General features: G+C 43.0%; 2 protein-coding genes across 2 annotated transcripts; one reads left to right on the top strand and one right to left on the bottom strand.

Moving 5' to 3' along the window:
• Window positions 1-282: 282 nt before the first annotated feature.
• On the bottom strand, window positions 283-12,448 carry si:zfos-169g10.2 (somatostatin receptor type 5). The gene is made up of 3 exons (XM_063880816.1): window positions 12,402-12,448; window positions 1,925-2,739; window positions 283-1,199 (listed from the first exon to the last, which is right to left on the bottom strand). Exons 2-3 carry the CDS (start codon window positions 2,672-2,674, stop codon window positions 531-533), a joined length of 1,419 nt encoding a protein of 472 aa, XP_063736886.1. The 5' UTR covers window positions 2,675-2,739; window positions 12,402-12,448; the 3' UTR covers window positions 283-530.
• A 1,318-nt stretch (window positions 12,449-13,766) lies between these two features.
• Window positions 13,767-16,601, top strand: LOC134862775 (trypsin-5-like). Its single transcript, XM_063880861.1, has 6 exons — window positions 13,767-13,968; window positions 14,579-14,765; window positions 14,988-15,173; window positions 15,266-15,327; window positions 15,716-15,864; window positions 15,961-16,601. The coding sequence occupies exons 1-6, from the start codon at window positions 13,926-13,928 to the stop codon at window positions 16,111-16,113; spliced, it is 780 nt and encodes a 259-aa protein (XP_063736931.1). The 5' UTR covers window positions 13,767-13,925; the 3' UTR covers window positions 16,114-16,601.
• Window positions 16,602-19,162: the final 2,561 nt, after the last annotated feature.

Raw genomic sequence — 19,162 nt, 5'->3', positions numbered from 1 at the left:
GGTGGCTCCACCCTCTCCCAATTAGCAGTACTGGGAGCAGGTGTGGAGAGCCACAGTTTGGGTTGGCACATGGAGGGAGCAGAATACGTTTTTGTAAGAAGGTAAGAAGGTTAGCAGCCAGGCTGTTTTTGAGTTGGGTGAATAAAGCCCATTTTGATTAACACACTGACTGAGTCTGGATTGCTGCTATACCACCTTCCCCTCAGTCAGCCCAGTCCTGTTAAACTATATTATAAAATATGTACTCCCCATTATCTGACACTGATTAACCTGTAATCCCCTAGCAGTCGTCTGAATATCAGAGAAACGCTTCAAACAGTTTGCACCAAAATCCTGTTACAAAGACAAAGATGCAGGGGAACATCTGGGACCACCTTCTTTGTGTGACACCTGGACTTTGTTTTGTTTCCCACTCACAAATAATACATCTTTGCAACTAACATTGACGGGCTTAACACAAATGTGAGACAACAACAAAGATGCAACTCATATTCTTTGAAACACGTTAAATACCATGCACCAAAATCCTGTTACAGAGAGCTGATTTCTAGCACTGAGTTATTGTCCGGGCTTTCTTCAGGTTGTGACTTCCTGTTCCTAATCTTACTGATCATAGAGGACGCTCCCTCTGCCGGGTCGAAGCCCAAACCTTTCTCTGCTTCATGTTTGACACTCGAGTTCTCCGCCTGAGTCTTTAAGTCTCCGCTGTGGTTTCCATTTGGCTCCGTTTTGCATATTTCACTCATCTGAATAGCCCCTTCTGTGTCATTGACTTCCTCTTCTTGTTTTTCACCGCAGTCTTTCCTTTGCACTTTGACGACCCCTTCACTTTTTGGAACTTGCAGCACGATGCCGCCCCACTCTTCTGTGGGGCGCTGCGGCTCCGTGCCGTTGCTCTTTACCCGGCGAGACGCGCCGCACAGGGCCTTCCTGAAGCCCCTCTTGAAGTTGTCGGACAGAAAGCCGTACAGGATGGGGTTGGCGCAGCTGTTTGCGTACGACAGCACAACGACAAAAACGTAAAGCCCCCTGAAGTCCCCAGGAAGGACCACCAGCAGGTTGATGATGTTCAGAGCGTAGAAGGGCAGCCAGCAGAGGACAAACACCGCCACCACCACCACCACCATCCTGGTGATTTTACGCTCCGACTTCCTGCGGCGAGAGGACGTGGCCTGCGCCCGCTTCCCAACGCTGCGCACCTGAGAGAAATACAGATACACAGGTTAAAAGACACTTCAAAACCCTTTTCTATAAGGTATTTTACTTTATCCAGATGTCCCACTGGGTTCCCCGTCAAACAACCATGAAGAATGTGCAGTTCCTCTAACACTCTGACTCAAACTTCAAAATGTTTATATACCTTGTTTTGGTAAATTGGTCTGTCAATGCATGTTCACTTTTTGTATGTGTTATACTGTGATCAATAAAGTATATCTGATCTATTCTTAGTGAATATATGCTGTCACATCCTATTTGTGATATATCAATGGATAGGTTTCTCTTCAAAGAACCATTCACTTTATTCACGCCAACAGCCTGTTCTTAATCCATGTAAAGGACCTGTTGACGTTGATTTGCTTTAGCTAAATCAAGTTATTATAAGTCCAAAACACTGATTGGTCAACACATTGACTGAGAGGGTCAGTAATAGCTTTTTCGCTTACAAACTTCAGAGGAAATGTGCGTTTTGGAAAGAAGAATCCAGTTACAAAGCTAAAGAACTTCAGGGACATGCACGTCACTACCACGTAAATAACGGTGTTGTTAAAAAATGATGATGAAATCTGGAGCTCTAGGTGATTCATAAAGGATATGCTTCTAGTTTCTATGGTAAGTAACTGAGGATATCCAAGTAAGAACACTTCAGTTGGGAGATACAGGATGAGGTTATTCATTTCACTCATCTGTGTGTGTGTACACTAACCTTAATGACGATCAGCAGGTAGCACAGGCAGATGACCAGCAGGGGGCAGAAGAAGCCCACGGTGCAGGTGTAAACTATAAAAGACGTCTTCCACACTTCAGCCGGCTCAGGCCACACAATGCTGCAGTTACCGTCATCCTTCAGCACGTCTGCAAACACCACCACCGGCAGCACCACCACGAACGACCCCGCCCAAATCGTTGCACTGATGGCCTTCGCTACACGGGGGCGCCGCCACCAATAAGACCGGATGGGGTGCACCACGGCCAGGTAGCGATCCACCGACATCACCGTCAGGCAGAAGATGCTGGTGAACTGGTTGATAGCGTCCACGGTCATGACCACGCGGCACATTAGCGAGCCGAAGGGCCAAGAGAGCAGAGCGTTCTGCACCGCCAGGAAGGGCAGGCCCAGCATGAAGAGCTCGTCCGCGATGGCCAGGTTCAGGATGTAGATGTTGGTGACCGACTCGTTCTTGGTGTAGTTGACGACAACATGGATGACAAGAGTGTTGCCCACGAGGCCAACAACACACACTATCCCGTAGATAAGAGGGATGAAGATTCCCGCCAAGCCAGGGAGGGATCCAGGCTCTGGTTTGGTGTCATTCTGGCAGCTGCTGTTGGAGAGGAAAGAGCCGTCACTCGGGGTGAAGTCCAGGAAAGGTTCAGAAGGAGTGGAGAGAAGCAGGAAATGGGAGTTGGTGATCCAGGTTTCCTGAGGCAGCTGGGAGGCCTGGATGAGCTCCATGGAGGCTTTAAGGATAATGAGGCAACGAAAGCTGATCAGAACCCATCAGTGACAGGTCAACGGCCCTGCAGAGAAACACAATTAGTTATCATCAATTGGTGTGTTGCAATAAATGTGGACACATGCACACAGTGTGCAGAGCTTAGCTTACGTGCAGAAAAAGACCTGTTAGAATATAGCAAAGAATCCCACATAAGCAAACACAGAAATAGAGCACAGGCCATACAATTGTGTCTCCAGAATGGATATAAAATGCCATATAACAATATATCAAATTAAAATCAGGATATGCATGTAGTGCTAAATGGCTGTGACAGTGTGAGTGATAAGTCTATAAAGTTTGGTCCAATCTCTGACCAATGAAGCTAGACTACTAAACAGCTAATCAACTACTCTCCTTCCGTCACAACAAAAACAAGCCTGCACCGGAACAAGAACACGACCTATTCAGTTCTATTAGTACGAGACATGTTTATGAAGCCATCCCGGGTTCTTAATAACTACCACGCAGCACGCAGGCACACCCCCATCCCTCACAGCGATGGTTAATAATTGGTGGTGCATCAGGAACAAAGTGCACCGAGCGATGGGGTAAAATAACAGAAGCCTGTCCTCCACAACCTGGACTTAAGTGCATTAATGGGGATGTGAGAGAAGAGAGAACCAAAGCAGGAGGATCAATTAACAGCACTGTGGGATACATCAGGAATGATGAGGTATAACATCTGAGAAAAAACTCAGAGAGGATAAATACTACAGCAACAAGAGAGGGATGCAAACTGTGTTCAAATTAACAACCAGGGTGATTTTCAGTTTGTCCTGTAAAGTATGCTGAAACTTTATGCCACCAACAAAATACTGCAATTTCAATAAATGTCAATTTGATGCGTTTAATAAGCTCTAAAAAAACAGCAACTCCTACGACATATTGAAATATATACTGTACATATAGCACATATATTCAACTCTATATAAATAATTATGCAGAAAGCTGCATCCAAACACACACGTGTATATGGTTTATGTGTATAGAGGTAATACCATAAGTAGTTGCGGAACCTGAACATGATTAAATGAAAGAGGACCCAATTCCAAAGCTGAACACTAGACGGCGTAGTTGCAGATGAGCAAAATCCAACACACCTACACACTTCATGTTGTAAAAATGTGTCATTTTAAGGTGGGCGGTCTGGAACACTGTAGTGAGATTTCTAAGAGCGTCCTGATAAAAAGGTGTGTTATCAAAAAATGGTCCTCATTTGTCATTAAAACAAGGACACCCACACACATGTATGTTCTCCTGATTTCCAGGATGTGGAGCACAACACCTGCCATTCTAATCTCCCACTCTCACAATAGAGCAGACAGGCAATCTGTCTCTACAGAATGCCTGTCTGCTTTTGTCTCCACTCTATTGTCGGCTGGGAGAAAAACTTCCTGGGAGATGTTGCCATGGAGACGTAAGGTCACGCAAAGGCCCGAAAGGCCTCGAACAGAGCAAATCAAGGACTCATTCAGTCAGAGTCATAAAGGAGGCTGATTGGACACAGTGACATATATATTGTTTGTGTGTGTGTGTGTGTGTGTGTGTGTGTGTGTGTGTGTGTGTGTGTGTGTGTGTGTGTGTGTGTGTACAGACTCTGTATCTGCTTGGTGCAGATACTAGGTTTAGAGATGTCAGTGAAACTACACAAAGTATTTAAAGTCAGCTGCTGTTGATGAATGTGTTGCCATTTTTGCCCAAAACTGAAATGCTGAATTTCACAAATCTCTCAAACTAAAGAAGTGAGATTTGGAAAATTGTCGAACATTTGACAAAGTAATTTTTTAAAAATAAGTTAGAATTTTGAAAAAGCCGAAATTTGGAAGAAAAATTGAGAATTTCTCAACAAAAAAAATCTGAATATTTAAACAATTCTTTGAAAATGATTCCGAAAAGTCTAAATTTGGAAGAAAAAAATGAAGATACCATTAAGCAGATTCGGGCAGCAGGCGTATAGAGTCACACTCAAAGTCTGATCCTACAGAACAGAACAGCTGACCGAGGAGAGTAACAGCTGATCCTTCACAACACACACTAGAGGCTCTGTTTAGGTTTGTACTAACACTGTAATCCTGCTTGTAATCCATAATGTTATTAGAAATGTAAGAGTAATCAGATTATTTGTCTGAAGGGGAATGCAGTTAATGTACCTGTAATTCCCGAGCCTAATTCACACATCTGCAGGAGAGAATCCGTCTAGCATTTTAAGGAGCTTTAACAGGTCCCATCTCTGCCACCAGACAAAGGATGCAGAATCTTTCACAGCCAGCCACTCAGGGTTTGAATACATTTCAATGGTTGTATTTAATAAAGGCGGTCAGTAATGTTATGCTTTAGTATTGCGGACGCGTGTGAGAGGCCTCTTCATGATTACACGGTGGTTACAGGGCAGCTTCCTCTATTGACGCCCGTGTAATTACCTCATAGTGTTTCCAGCCGCAGTGTAAACAACCTGCAGATGTGACCACAAGGTACCCATTCACACAAATATCTGCCGGGTGAACATTTAGCCTGTCAATATATCCAAAGTATTGCTATTACCTTTAATAAGTGCAGACTGTTGGCCTAAAAATCATCAGTTAATTCAGCTTTCTTCAATGTGGAATACGGTACAGCGATCTGTGAAGGCTAACACTGAGCGGAAAGGTTCAAAAACACTTTGAAATCATTGGATTTAAAGTCTATTGGATTCCGGAGAGGATGACCTACTGCAATCTGTTGTGCTTAAATAAAGACTTTCATAAACTTGTTGTTGGAGCTGCCATCGCTAAAGGGTTACAAATGCCGGTAACAAACGGAGGAAAAACCACACGCAGCCTTCAATCACATTTGGCCTGCAGGAAACACACAGCTCTCCCCAGAGCGGCCTGGCCATTTATTGGAATTGCACACCGGTGTGTAGCTCCACCCACAACAGGAAGTAAACAACAACATTCACATCAGTGTAATTCAACACCCCCACTTGTTCTTAGGTTGACACATCATACATTTCCATTTTCCATTCTGATTTTAGTTACAGGCTTTGTTAAAATATCAGCCACCAGTTCTGTTGTTGGACAGTAATCAGAGTTATTTTTCCATCACTGAGTGCTGATCGGACAAAGTCACATCGAATGTCAATGTGTTTGCACCTTTGGCCACAAACAGGGTGTTTAGAAAGAGCAATCGCACCTTGATTGTCCTCATAAATGATCACTGGTGCATATTCACATTCAGAGTCCATTCCTTTCAGTAAGTTCACAAGATAAACACGTTCTTGTGTAGCAGCTGCCAAAGCAACATATGCTGCTTCACATGTGGATAAAGCCACTGTGGGCTGTTTCTGAGACTTCCAGGAAATAATGGGCCCAGTCTCAGATAGACTGAACAGTACCCAGTCACGCTTCGTCTGTCATTCTGGTCTCCGGCCCAGTCTGCGTCACAATATGCAACAAGTTTAAGATTGACATCATTTTTCTTGTAACATCATTCCTGATTCACAGTCCCCTTTAGATATCTCAACACATGCTTTGCTGCAACCCAATGTTGTTCTTTTGGTTCAGATAAGTACTGCGACAACTTGCTAACAGTAGAGCTTCAGTCTGGTCTAGTACTTGTCATTACATAGATCAAACTGCCAACCCCTTCACCATACTTTCTAGGATCAACAGATTCACCTTCGTTGTCAAATTTGATTTTGTTTCCACATGGGGTTGATCTTGGTTTGCAGTCAGTCATGTCAAACCTCTCCAGGATGTTTGTGATGTACCTTTTCTGGTTCCTTTTTACCTCATCCTTGTTCTGTGTGAAATCAATGCCTAGGAAATGTTTAAGTTTTCCAAGATCTTTCATTTTGAATTTAGCTGCCAACATTTCCTTCACACTTTCGAGTATTTGACCATCACTTGCTGCAATAAGAGGGTCATCAACCCAAATAATCACTATCCCCTTCTCATTTCCAGTTTGTTTACTGTAAACACAATAGTCAGCCGAGTTCTGCACAAAACCATTTTCAAGAAGGAAATCATGCCGCGTTTTATTCCAGTTTCGTCCTGACTGTTTCAGACCACACAGTGACTTGTTAAGTTTACAGCACTCATTTCTCCCCTAGCTTTGACTCCACCTCAAATCCTTCAGGTTGCTCCATCAATACCTCACAATGGATGGGGGCATGTAAATATGCTGTTCTGACATCCATTTGATGTAAGTCTGTAAGTCGGTAACAAACGGAGGAAACACAAATGTTATCTTTGAGAGTTTTAGCATCTCATTGGTTTAGTTTTTTCGTATGCTTTCACTAAACTGTCTCCGGGTTACACGCCCAGCCTGCATCCTGAACATTTAAAGCTGCTGCCCTGCCCAAAAGCGACGAACAAGCTCCAGATATCTTTGAAGGATGGTAAAGATTGCCATGTTTAAAAAGCGACTTTAACATAATGGATTCTGGATTCAGTGGGATTGTAACTCACTACAGTCTGCAGTGTGCCTATACAGTCACAAAAGACAACATGTTAAACATCCAGTCGTGAAATGGAGAAACACATGTGGAATAAAATGCTTCCATAAGCTTGACCTTCATTGACTTGACTGTAAAAAGAAAATAGTACTTATATCAGAAGCTCAATCTCAAATGGTGAATATATTCTCTAAGTATTAGAAGACAAACACACAAAAAGCACAGGGATCTGTGTTGCTACAGTTACCAACATTTCAAAGCCGATGCCATTTTACCAGACGCATGATACATGTATACGTTTGTTTTTTGTCCTGAATGATCCCACTTCAGAACAAGAAATAATCGACATCAGCTGATTGACCATCCATCATTCCCCCGGGGAGCCCACCTCCTCCGCTGCCGTACAATTAACTGATTCGCAGCGTCTACGCCCCCGACTCATCTGTCTTCCACCTCCAAAGACTGACAGCAGCTCACAGATTAGCCTGAGCTGGATCAATAATCAGCAAGCACATGCAGACACGTACGCATTCTCAGAGGACTGCCTTCTACAGTCCACACGTATAGTATGCAAAGATGGAGATTTGCATACACACAACGACAGACTAGAGGTCAAACAAGAACATGGAGGTTATGCGGGGCAACAGTTAGTTTTAGGAATATAATTAAACATGTGTGTGTGTGTGTGTGTGTGTGTGTGTGTGTGTGTGTGTGTGACATATACAGTGGGGCAAAAAAGTATTTAGTCAGCCACCAATTGTGCAAGTTCTCCCATTTAAAAAGATGAGAGAGGCCTGTAATTTTTATCATAGGTATACCTCAACTATGAGAGACAGAATGAGAAAAGAAAATCCAGGAAATCACATTGTAGGATTTTTAAAGAATTTATTTCAAATGATTGTGGAAAATAAGTATTTGGTCAATAACAAAAGTTCATCTCAATACTTTGTTATATACCCTTTGTTGGCAATGACAGAGGTCAAACGTTTTCTGTAAGTCTTCACAAGGTTTCCACACACTGTTGCTGGTATTTTGGCCCATTCCTCCATGCAGATCTCCTCTAAAGCAGTGATGTTTTGGGGCTGTCGCTGGGCAACACGGACTTTCAACTCCCTCCAAAGATTTTCTATGGGGTTGAGATCTGGAGACTGGCTAGGCCACTCCAGGACCTTGAAATGCTTCTTACGAAGCCACTCCTTCGTTGCCCTGGCGGTGTGTTTGGGATCATTGTCATGCTGAAAGACCCAGCCACGCTTCATCTTCAGTGCCCTTGCTGATGGAAGGAGGTTTTCACTCAAAATCTCACGATACATGGCCCCATTCATTCTTTCCTTTACACGGATCAGTCGTCCTGGTCCCTTTGCAGAAAAACAGCCCCAAAGCATGATGTTTCCACCCCCATGCTTCACAGTAGGGATGGTGTTCTTTGGATGCAACTCTGCATTCTTTCTCCTCCAAACACGACGAGTTGAGTTTTTACCAAAAAGTTCTATTTTGGTTTCATCTGACCATATGACATTCTCCCAATCCTCTTCTGGATCATCCAAATGCCCTCTAGCAAACTTCAGACGGGCCTGGACATGTACTGGCTTAAGCAGGGGGACACGTCTGGAACTGCAGGATTTAAGTCCCTGGCGGCGTAGTGTGTTACTGATGGTAGCCTCTGTTACTTTGGTCCCAGCTCTCTGCAGGTCATTCACTAGGTCCCCCCGTGTGGTTCTGGGATTGTTGCTCACCGTTCTTGTGATCATTTTGACCCCACGGGGTGAGATCTTGCGTGGAGCCCCAGATCGACGGAGATTAGCAGTGGTCTTGTATGTCTTCCATTTTCTAATAATTGCTCCCACAGTTGATTTCTTCACACCAAGCTGCTTACCTATTGCAGATTCAGTTTTCCCAGCCTGGTGCAGGTCTACAATTTTGTCTCTGGTCTCCTTTGACAGCTCTTTGGTCTTGGCCATAGTGGAGTTTGGAGTATGACTGTTTGAGGTTGTGGACAGGTGTCTTTTATACTGATAACGAGTTCAAAAAGGTGCCATTAATACAGGTAACGAGTGGAGGACAGAGGAGCCTCTTAAAGAGGAAGTTACAGGTCTGTGAGAGCCAGAAATCTTGCTTGTTTGTAGGTGACCAAATACTTATTTTACCGAGGAATTTACCAATTAATTCATTAAAAATCCTACAATGTGATTTCCTGGATTGTTTCCCCCATTCTGTCTCTCATAGTTGAAGTGTACCTATGATAAAAATTACAGGCCTCTCTCATCTTTTTAAATGGGAGAACTTGCACAATTGGTGGCTGACTAAATACTTTTTTGCCCCACTGTACACACACTGATGGTTTGTGTATAATTGAGTGCCTTCATGTTCTGACTTTATTAAACACTATCTTCGCACCAGTTAGATCCTCTTCCCACACACACTGCAGTCCAAACACGCGTAATTACAGGACAGATGAACAGAATGGAACAAAAAGCCTGGAAAGCTAAAACAGAGTGGACCTTAGCCACACACACAGGGAAAGAAGGGTCATCAGAGGTTACATTACCTATTACCCGATTAACTGATCCATTAATTTTAGCAGCGTAATTTACCAACAGAGCAAAAAGAGGGGGGGGGGGGGGGGGGGTTCAATCAGTTATTCAGTGGGGGCGTCTTACATCACTCATTATCTAACACCTACTGAAAAGCATCGTGAGGCTTTAGGAATACTCTATGCTCTACAGCAACAGCCTTCAGCTGATACACAGGAGTAGAAGTACTCAGATCTTGTACTTGAGTAAAGTAGAAGTACTCAGGTCTTGTACTTGAGTAAAGTAGAAGTACTCAGATCTTGTACTTGAGTAAAGTAGAAGTACTCAGGTCTTGTACTTGAGTAAAGTAGAAGTACTCAGATCTTGTACTTGAGTAAAGTAGAAGTACTCAGATCTTGTACTGGAGTAAAGTAGAAGTACTCAGGTCTTGTACTTGAGTAAAGTAGAAGTACTCAGATCTTGTACTTGAGTAAAGGAGAAGTACTCAGGTCTTGTACTTGAGTAAAGTAGAAGTACTCAGGTCTTGTACGTGAGTAAAGTAGAAGTACTCAGGTCTTGTACTTGAGTAAAGTAGAAGTACTCAGATCTTGTACTTGAGTAAAGGAGAAGTACTCAGGTCTTGTACTTGAGTAAAGTAGAAGTACTCAGGTCTTGTACGTGAGTAAAGTAGAAGTACTCAGGTCTTGTACTTGAGTAAAGTAGAAGTACTCAGATCTTGTACTTGAGTAAAAGTAGAAGTACTCAGGTCTTGTACTTGAGTAAAGTAGAAGTACTCAGATCTTGTACTTGAGTAAAATAGAAGTACTCAGGTCTTGTACTTGAGTAAAAGTAGAAGTACTCAGGTCTTGTACTTGAGTAAAGTAGAAGTACTCAGATCTTGTACTTGAGTAAAATAGAAGTACTCAGGTCTTGTACTTGAGTAAAAGTAGAAATACTCAGATCTTGTACTTGAGTAAAGTAGAAGTACTCAGGTCTTGTACTTGAGTAAAGTAGAAGTACTCAGATCTTGTACTTGAGTAAAGTAGAAGTACTCAGGTCTTGTTCTTGAGTAAAGTAGAAGTACTCAGATCTTGTACTTGAGTAAAGTAGAAGTACTCAGATCTTGTTCTTGAGTAAAGTAGAAGTACTCAGGTCTTGTACTTGAGTAAAGTAGAAGTACCAGAGTGTAGGAATACTCTGTCACAGTGAAAGTATTCTAAATGTTCCTCCAGTGAAAGTAGAAGTACTCTCCTCTAAATGTACTTAAAGTAGCGACAGTGAAAGCAGCCCTTGTCTGATTGGTCCCTTCAGAGTAATATCTCTGATATGTTGTACAGGTACTGATCTGTGATTTGCAGTTTCATAGCTCATAATCGTGTCAAAGGTTAAACACAGCATAGTAGGAGCTCGGTTTCCTTCAGTCAGAATCTGTTTTATTTAAATACTGATGAAGAACAAACTGAATCTCCCTCTCACTCACTTCAGAACTGTCTCTGTAAAACCTCACATACACATGCAGTACAAGGAGGAGCCCGCGTACATACACATGTACATTCATGCTAATACACACAAACTGTAATAACCCTCCATGAGATCTTCAGATCGGGGCGCGCTGGTTCGCGTCCCACTGCAGTCAGCATGTCGTTGTGTCCCTGGGCCAGACACTTGACCCCAATTTGCTCCTGTGGGGTTAGTCCACGGTGTGGAATGTAAGTCTGTTTGGATAAAAGCGTCTCACAAGTGACATGTGATGTAGAAATCATATACAAGACAAATCTAAAGCCTCTCTTCTGCGTTGGTGGGAAACACCTCATATGCAGTGATAATTCAAATGCATATATGAGCAAATATTAAATGCATGGACTGTTCCGGCATACATGGGCTGTGTGTGTGTGTGTGTGTGTGGGGGGGGGGGGGGTAGAGGGAGCCCCATCAGTCCACCTGTACTTTATGACGGAGCATCCATGAGACATTTGTAATTCATTATAAGTCTTGTGTGTCATGTGCTATATCTTTTGTGTGTTTACGGGTTCATTTAAAAAGCATTGCCCTCAGAATGCACTTTGGATAAAGACTGAGCAAAGTGCTGCCAACATGTTTATGATTTTTCATTCCCTTTTATTTCCTCTTCGTCACTCTCTTTCCTTGTTTTCTCTAATCATTCTTTTTATTTGACTCCTCCAAACTAATCCATGTCCACACCGACTATTATTCTGACTTCAGAGGTGGACTGTAATATAAGACTTTAGCTTCCAACACAGAAAATTACCTAATGTGGGAATATTATGAGCAGTTCATTTCAGCACGTGAGCTCTAAGCAAGAGCAGAATAAGTGAGAATAAGATAGTAGTTCAGTTAGAGGAGCGCTCTGCGATAAACCAGAGAACGCAAAGGTCTCTGTGATGGATTACAACGAGGCAGTAATATTGAAATTGGCATTTGGATTCAATACATAGAAGCCGTAGTACTGCTAACGTTTCATTTATTGAATTACGATGTGCAAACACACCAGGAGGCAAATTCATCAGATAACCTCACAGTGTGTGAAGTCCTCTGTTTTCATAAGCCAATTCAATATTTTACTGAGTAAGCAAAGGGACGTATCTGATCAGAAAGCTCCTGTCTCAATCAATGGACAGTTACATATGGAAATACTCTAATGACTCAAGAGAGGAACCCGGCAGAGCCAAAGATCACACATTTTGAGCAAGTCAAAATAAAGATGAAGTAACTCACCGTAACACTGCTTCAGGGTTTCTGCTTCAGAGTCCAGTTCACATTCAGTTCCCCCTTCTTAGTTGTAGCAGCACTGACGTGTTACAGAGCTCTGTCTGTGAGAACAGAGCTGAGAGCAGCCTCCACCCTCCCACACACACACACACACACACACACACACACACACACACACACACACAGCTTTGTCTCATCACATATTGAATAAAGAGTCCTCTACTTCAAATAAAGAAACTGCAGAATTAGTGCTTTGGTTTTGCTAAACACATAAACCAGTGATACTCAACCTTCACTTTACTTCACTTTACACGTACCTCTGCAGAAAGCCCAAGGTACCTGGTTATTATTCCCTTTGTCTGATGAAAGAAACGGATCTCTGAGGCCGCGTTCACACCAGCCTTCTATAGTCCGGTTGAATCGAACCCTGGAGCGTTTCAGCCCTTGGTGCGGTTCGTTTGGGTTGGTGTGAACGCGGTCCGAGACCTCTGAACTAAACAACCGGACTCTGGTCCGCCTAAAAGAGGTGGTGTCGGACCGCTTGCTAGTGAACTCTGGAGCGGTTCATCTGGTGTGAATGCAGTCCGCACCAAAACATAGGAAGCGTAGTCTTTACACATCACAAGAACACGGAGGGCTTAAACATCTTCAGTGAAAGACTGGAGCTGAATGGATTTAACCGGAGCGTTGAACAGTGTTGTGTTCAAAAAGCTCCGTCAACAAAACAGAAAAGGGAGCTCCCCTGATATTACAGGCAGATCTATTTGGTGCTACGTCCTCTACAATATGGAAACACATAGTGAGCCCTGTAGATGTGGCCGAGTCCTCTGGAGGGGAAGAGGTGGACAAGAAGCCCATTGGGTCAAGCTTTCATTTATTCTGAAAGCATTTATTAATTCACTGAGATATAAACGACCATAAACACAAGCTAGGCTATATTTGCTTTGTGACTGCTTACCTCACTGGTCCCCAATGCTCCACGGTGGAGTTACGGTAGGAATTGCCGGGATTTGCGTTCGACCCGCTTAATGTCTGACCAATCATTGAACAGCATTTCGGAGCACATGACTTTTGTTTAAAGCTTATAGTCTGAACCTGAAGAAACAACTGTACGTATGTCTGCTGCGCACCAAAGGATCTCATTGGTTTAAAGGGGTCAAATGCAGAGTGATGCAGAGCCTGCTGTACAGCTATACAGCAACATGCTCACTTCATTGCTTCAGATGGAATTCCTTCCAGTCAAAGCGTCCCCTTAAGGCCAGCTCTCACTAATATGTTCTCAGACTTTAATAATACGCAGCTGCTTGAAGACACAGTGAAGTCAGTCCTTGTATTTGTGATCCATTTTCCAGCCATAGGGCAGGAGCATTTGATAAGTGATCACATGTGCAAATGGGCACATCTGTGTAGCCAATGGGGTTGTGTTGATAAACCTTCCTGAGGTGATTGGTGGCTGGAGGGCCAACAGGACAGTGTGAAGGGATTGAAAAGAGCTCCACTGTGGCACCAGGAGGGCAGGCGTTGGCAGAGATGGCTGGCATGATGACAGGTCTTCTCCTTTTGCTGTTGGCCGGTGAGTATCAGCCCCCACTTAGACTCCTGCTGCTGACTTTCACCAAAGTTTCTCTCGAGGGAAAACGTTGTCCTCTACGATCAGGCCTGGATTATGAAACCAGTAAATAAAGAAAGGGGGTTTTGGGGCTGAAGCTGCTTTGGTTCATTTGTTCTGTTTTTAATTCAGCAGCTGAACCTTTATGCTCATACAAGAGTGCGTGAGCTTAACTGTGTGTGTGAAAACTGCAGTATGTGCTCATGAGTTTCAGTGTTAGGCTGCTGCCTGAATATGCTTCTTGAAATACAATAATTTCTGATGCTAAATATCTCGGTTACTTCTTTTCTACGGTCTTATTGATCTGTTGTCTAACATAAAACCCTTCAGTAAGAAACATCTCAGTGATTTGTATTTCCTCTTGGATTTATTTGCATTAGATATTGAGCTGATCCAAAAGTATCAAAGTAATCAGGTTACATTACTTTGATATGTTGATACTCAGAGTAAGTTACTGATAGTATTTCTTTATGGGTCACTAGTTAGTGTTTGTAAAGTAACCCCCCCCCCAACCCCACCTACAACAGCCACTGTTCTCACTGTCAGTCACCTGGAGGTGGGTTTTCTCTTGCAGGTGTGGCAGAGAGCAGAGTGGTGGATCTGCAGAAGAGAATCATCGGAGGTGGTGTTTGTAATGCTGCTGACCGTCTGTTCCATGTGAGGTTGACATCAAATGATGGGAATCATAACTACTTGTGTGGCGGAACTCTGATCAGTCAGGATTGGATTCTGACTGCAGCTCACTGTGTGGAGGCAGGGTGGTGAGACAGTTTGACTTTAATACGTACATACATTCAATCTGCAAAAGAAAAATAACGATATGAAACAAAAATAGAACTAAGATACCCTTAGGTTGTATTCATCTTAAATAACCACCAGCGTCTTAAATGTGCTCTATAAATAAACGTGGCTTACAACAATTACCATCTGATGCTTTTGCTGTCATTTACTGATGTCACTCTTTAAACTTTGTTAATTTGCAGGACGGTGACAGCACATTTACGTGTGCATCCAGGCGCCCAAGTAAAAACAGTTGTTATCACAGTACCACCTAAAATTAAGAGCAAATTTTTTTTTTGGAGACATGACATCATGCTGCTGAGGCTACCGGCCCCTGAGCCAGGATTTCCTACAGCAACACTTCCTGACTGTAGCAGCCGTCCTGCACTGTGAGTTGTGATCTTTAATAAGTCAGAAAGTTAAACTCCAAAGGATCTCAAACCCAGATTAACGGCTGACATGTCTTGTTCTTGTATTTCAGAAGAGCTACAGTTCAGGTTGCAGGTCATGGAGCCTCAACGGCACAAGCAGATGGTAAAAAAGGTGAGATTCACACTGAGTTCTCTTTTCAAGTTTTCAGTTTGTTATTTTAAACTTTGTAATTTCATATTTAACAATAAAACATAACGCATTTACAACCAATATATTTATATTGATTTATTATGATTCTTATTCTGTTGTTATATGGTCAGTGTTTCTGGAGTCATGGAAAACAGGTCGTTTCTTTCTGGTGGGATTTGGCTTTTAATGGTTGAGATGCGGCCAATGGAGCGGCTGGCAGTTAGTAACAGCTGTTAGGTGTTCAGGAAAGGTGGAGATGTTGTTGAAACACATCTACATACATAGGAAACATGAATCTGCCAGTAAAATGTGTTTGAATGTAAAAGATCAGTGAAACATGTATTAAAACACACCTTTTTATGTCATCTAGGAGGCTTACCTTCGTCACCAACCCTCCAATGTGCAGACACCACAGTCGTTGCTTGTGTGGCCGGAGCCTGTCCACTTTTGAAGCTTCCAAATTACTATAACAATAATAAGGTCTTCTGTTACAAAAGAGATAACGTGGATACAAGTCCCGTGAGTTGGTCTCATTTACTAGTTAATACTAACCAACTATTCCAGTAAAGGAAGCAGAAGTCTGTGCTGAACTCTTTGTCCATCTCTCTCTCTCAGGGGGACTCTGGTGGAGGAGTGGTGTTCAACCGCAGGATTTACGGAGTGCATATTCGTGGTGGTAAATATGCCTGTGATACACCAGGAATGGCTATGGACCTCTGTGAATACAGAGACTGGATCACTGAGGTTACCGGTATTGCCTTTCCATGACAAAGTGTAACTGGTTGAGAGGTCGTGTTATTTAGCAGACCTTCAGATCTACTAAAACCCTCTGATTGGCTCTAAATTGGCTGATGATACATTTACAATAGGTTGGATTACATTAAATATCCAACACTCATTAGAAAAGCTCTTTAAGATCATTTCAAAAGGAAGCGTCTGAGTTATAAATGTTAGTTTAACTTTATTGATGCAAACTTTTGTTACGGTACAAAATAAAGACGTATCTTTTCCCCTTTTTGAATTTAAACTTGGATTTAATTGTAGAATATAACCTTTAATCAACAGAGATTGCAGGATATGGTACAGATAGTATTTTAAAAGCAACTCATGCAAATATGAAGGTGTTTCTTTTGAACAGGCTGATCTCATGCTCTGCCGGCAGCTCTAAAGTAATGCATGTCATTCGTATGTTTCCCACAAAATCAACTCCTTGTTGAATGTTGTCATTTAAAGTAAATAAAGAGCCGTCTTCATTATTCACTGATTGTTTGTGTGTTTGTGAAAACAGCGGCACAGGAAAACACTTCTGCACAATTCCTCTCATCAACATCTGTAAACCTGCACTCACTGTTTTTGTCCGTGGGGGGGGGGGTGCTTTATGTCACCAATTCATGAACGCACTATCTTACAGCAGTCTTCTTCTCTCGTCTGTCTTACTGATCTTCAGTTGCATCAACACAACCCCATAGGCGACACAGATGAGCTCATTGCACACTTTTGATCTCTTATCAAGAGTTCCTGCCCTGTGGCTGGAACATGGATCAATAATACAATGACTGATTGAGTCTGGAAGTATATGAGTCTTATTTATTGTAAGTAACTGTCAGTAGAAGTTGTCTTAAGTTGAGGTTTTGATGAATTTCTCATGTATTTCTTTATTACAACATCACATGTGTATCTATTTTAGCTCCCACCAAAACACAAGTTAGTACTCGAGTTTTAAACTTGTGATTAATCAGATTATTATTATGATTAACACGATTGTGTTCAATCGTGTTAATCACAACGGTTCATACCTACATCTCTCTGTGTTCCTGTTACATCAATGCCATGAATTTATGAGATTAGGTTAGCCTCATCAAAAAATCCCGTCCCCGCCCATCCCTCTCCTTCTGCCGAAACCCTGATCCATGCCTTCATCTCATCCAGACTAGAGTACTGCAGCAGCATCCTCTGTGGTACACCATCCAGACTAGAGTACTGCAGCAGCATCCTCTGTGGTACATCATCCAGACTAGAGTACTGCAGCAGCATCCTCTGTGGTACATATCTATATATACACACTCAATCAACTGAGACACATATCTACTTCAGTCAGACACCTCACCTGTTTTTGATGTGTTTATTAGAAGCAGCATATAGTTTAGTTTGCTGTGTAGGCTCGGCCTCATCACTCCACAGATTTACAACGACCATTGAGTGATGATGAGATTACTACCCCCCCACCCCCCCTCGTATGCCCACATTAAGAGGTATAAATAAAGGCACAACTATACAAAATAACAGTCACTTGAATGATGAACATATTGCAGTAAAATTGCATTAGTGCAAAAGAACGTCAATAACAGCGTAGAAAGTGCCTTGTGCTGGATGTGTGTGTGTGTGTGTGTGTGTGTGTGTGTGTGTGTGTGTGTGTGTGTGTGTGTGTGTGTGTGTGTGTGTGTGTGTGTGTGTGTGTGTGTGTGTGAGTGTGTGTGTGTGTGTGTGAATTTGATCTCTCTAAGTTTAGCAGCAGAAAGGGTGGTCCTCACTCTCCCTGTGAATGTGTCCGTACCTCACTAAGGTTCATTAACAGGAATGTGTGTGACAGCTTGAACCCATTGCAGAAACACTAAAGACATGTTTGATTGTTCTTATCAGTAATTGTACCTTTGTTTCTAAATACAATGTAAATTATGAGATCTTTGGTTCTGCTGGGTTTCTCTCTGCAGTGGTTAAAGTATTTCCACATTTTACAGTCCATTGAAATGAAACACGAGGGTTTTGATCAGATTATGTCCGTTTGCTTACTCAGTAAAATATTTCATTGGTGTTGAAAAAGAGGACTTCACACATTGTGTTTCTGCAGAATTGTCTTTATGGTGTGTTTTCCCATCATAATTTAATAAACAAACCATTAGCATACCAACTGGTCCTCACCAACCAGGTGAGGAGGGAGCTGCAGAGGTGTGAGGCGCGGAAGGCAGCGGGTCCAGATGGCATCAGCTCGAGGCTCCTGACATCCAGCCCAGACCAGCTGTGTGGGATTGAGGAGTTTCTGTTCTACCTGAGCCTGAGGAAATATAGGGTACATCTACTGTGAAGACATCCTGTGTGGTACCTGTGCCAGAGACCCCACCCCAAGGACCTCAACAGATACCAGCCGGAGGCACTAACATCGCAGCTGATGAAGACCCTGGAGAGGCTGGCCCTTGGACACCTTCGGCCCCTTGTGAGACCAACGATGGACCCACTGCAGTTTGCCTATCAGCCTGACATCGGGGTGGATGACGCCGTCATCTACGTGCTGCAGAGGTCGTCTCCCACCTGGAGAAGGCTGGGGGCAGTGTGAGGATCTTTGATTTCTCCAACACCATCCAGCCCCTACTCCTGGGAGACAAGCTGCAGCTCCCGGAGATGGATCACCTCCTCACCTCCTGGATCCTGGACTGACAGGAAGAGACTGAAAAGACTGATAAGGAAGGCCAGCTCTGTGCTGGGGAGGCCTCTGGACACTGTGGAGGTGGTGGGAGACAGGAGAATGGCAGCCAAGCTGTCCTTCCTGCTGTACAATGCAGAACTGTTGAACTAGTTTTACTATTATTCCTCTTATCCCTCCCATCCTTCTCCTCATCTTAGATCTCTTTGATTAACAAGAATGTGACTCTTTGTTTGCTAATCATTGTCCACTTGCTTCCTTTCATCCAGATGTGGCCTTTAATACAGAAGTTGAACCTGGTTATCCTGTATTTCCCTGGAAAAAGCCCCCTAGAAATTGCAGCAGAATATACTCCTATTACTCCTAGTCTTTCACTACTCCTCTCTTCAGTTGCATAGA

The sequence above is a fragment of the Eleginops maclovinus genome, chromosome 4 (genome assembly GCF_036324505.1).
Source record: "Eleginops maclovinus isolate JMC-PN-2008 ecotype Puerto Natales chromosome 4, JC_Emac_rtc_rv5, whole genome shotgun sequence".
NCBI classification, from domain to species: domain Eukaryota; kingdom Metazoa; phylum Chordata; class Actinopteri; order Perciformes; family Eleginopidae; genus Eleginops; species Eleginops maclovinus.
Note: the sequence above shows the minus strand (reverse complement) of the source record. Positions and strands in the feature narration are given on the sequence as shown.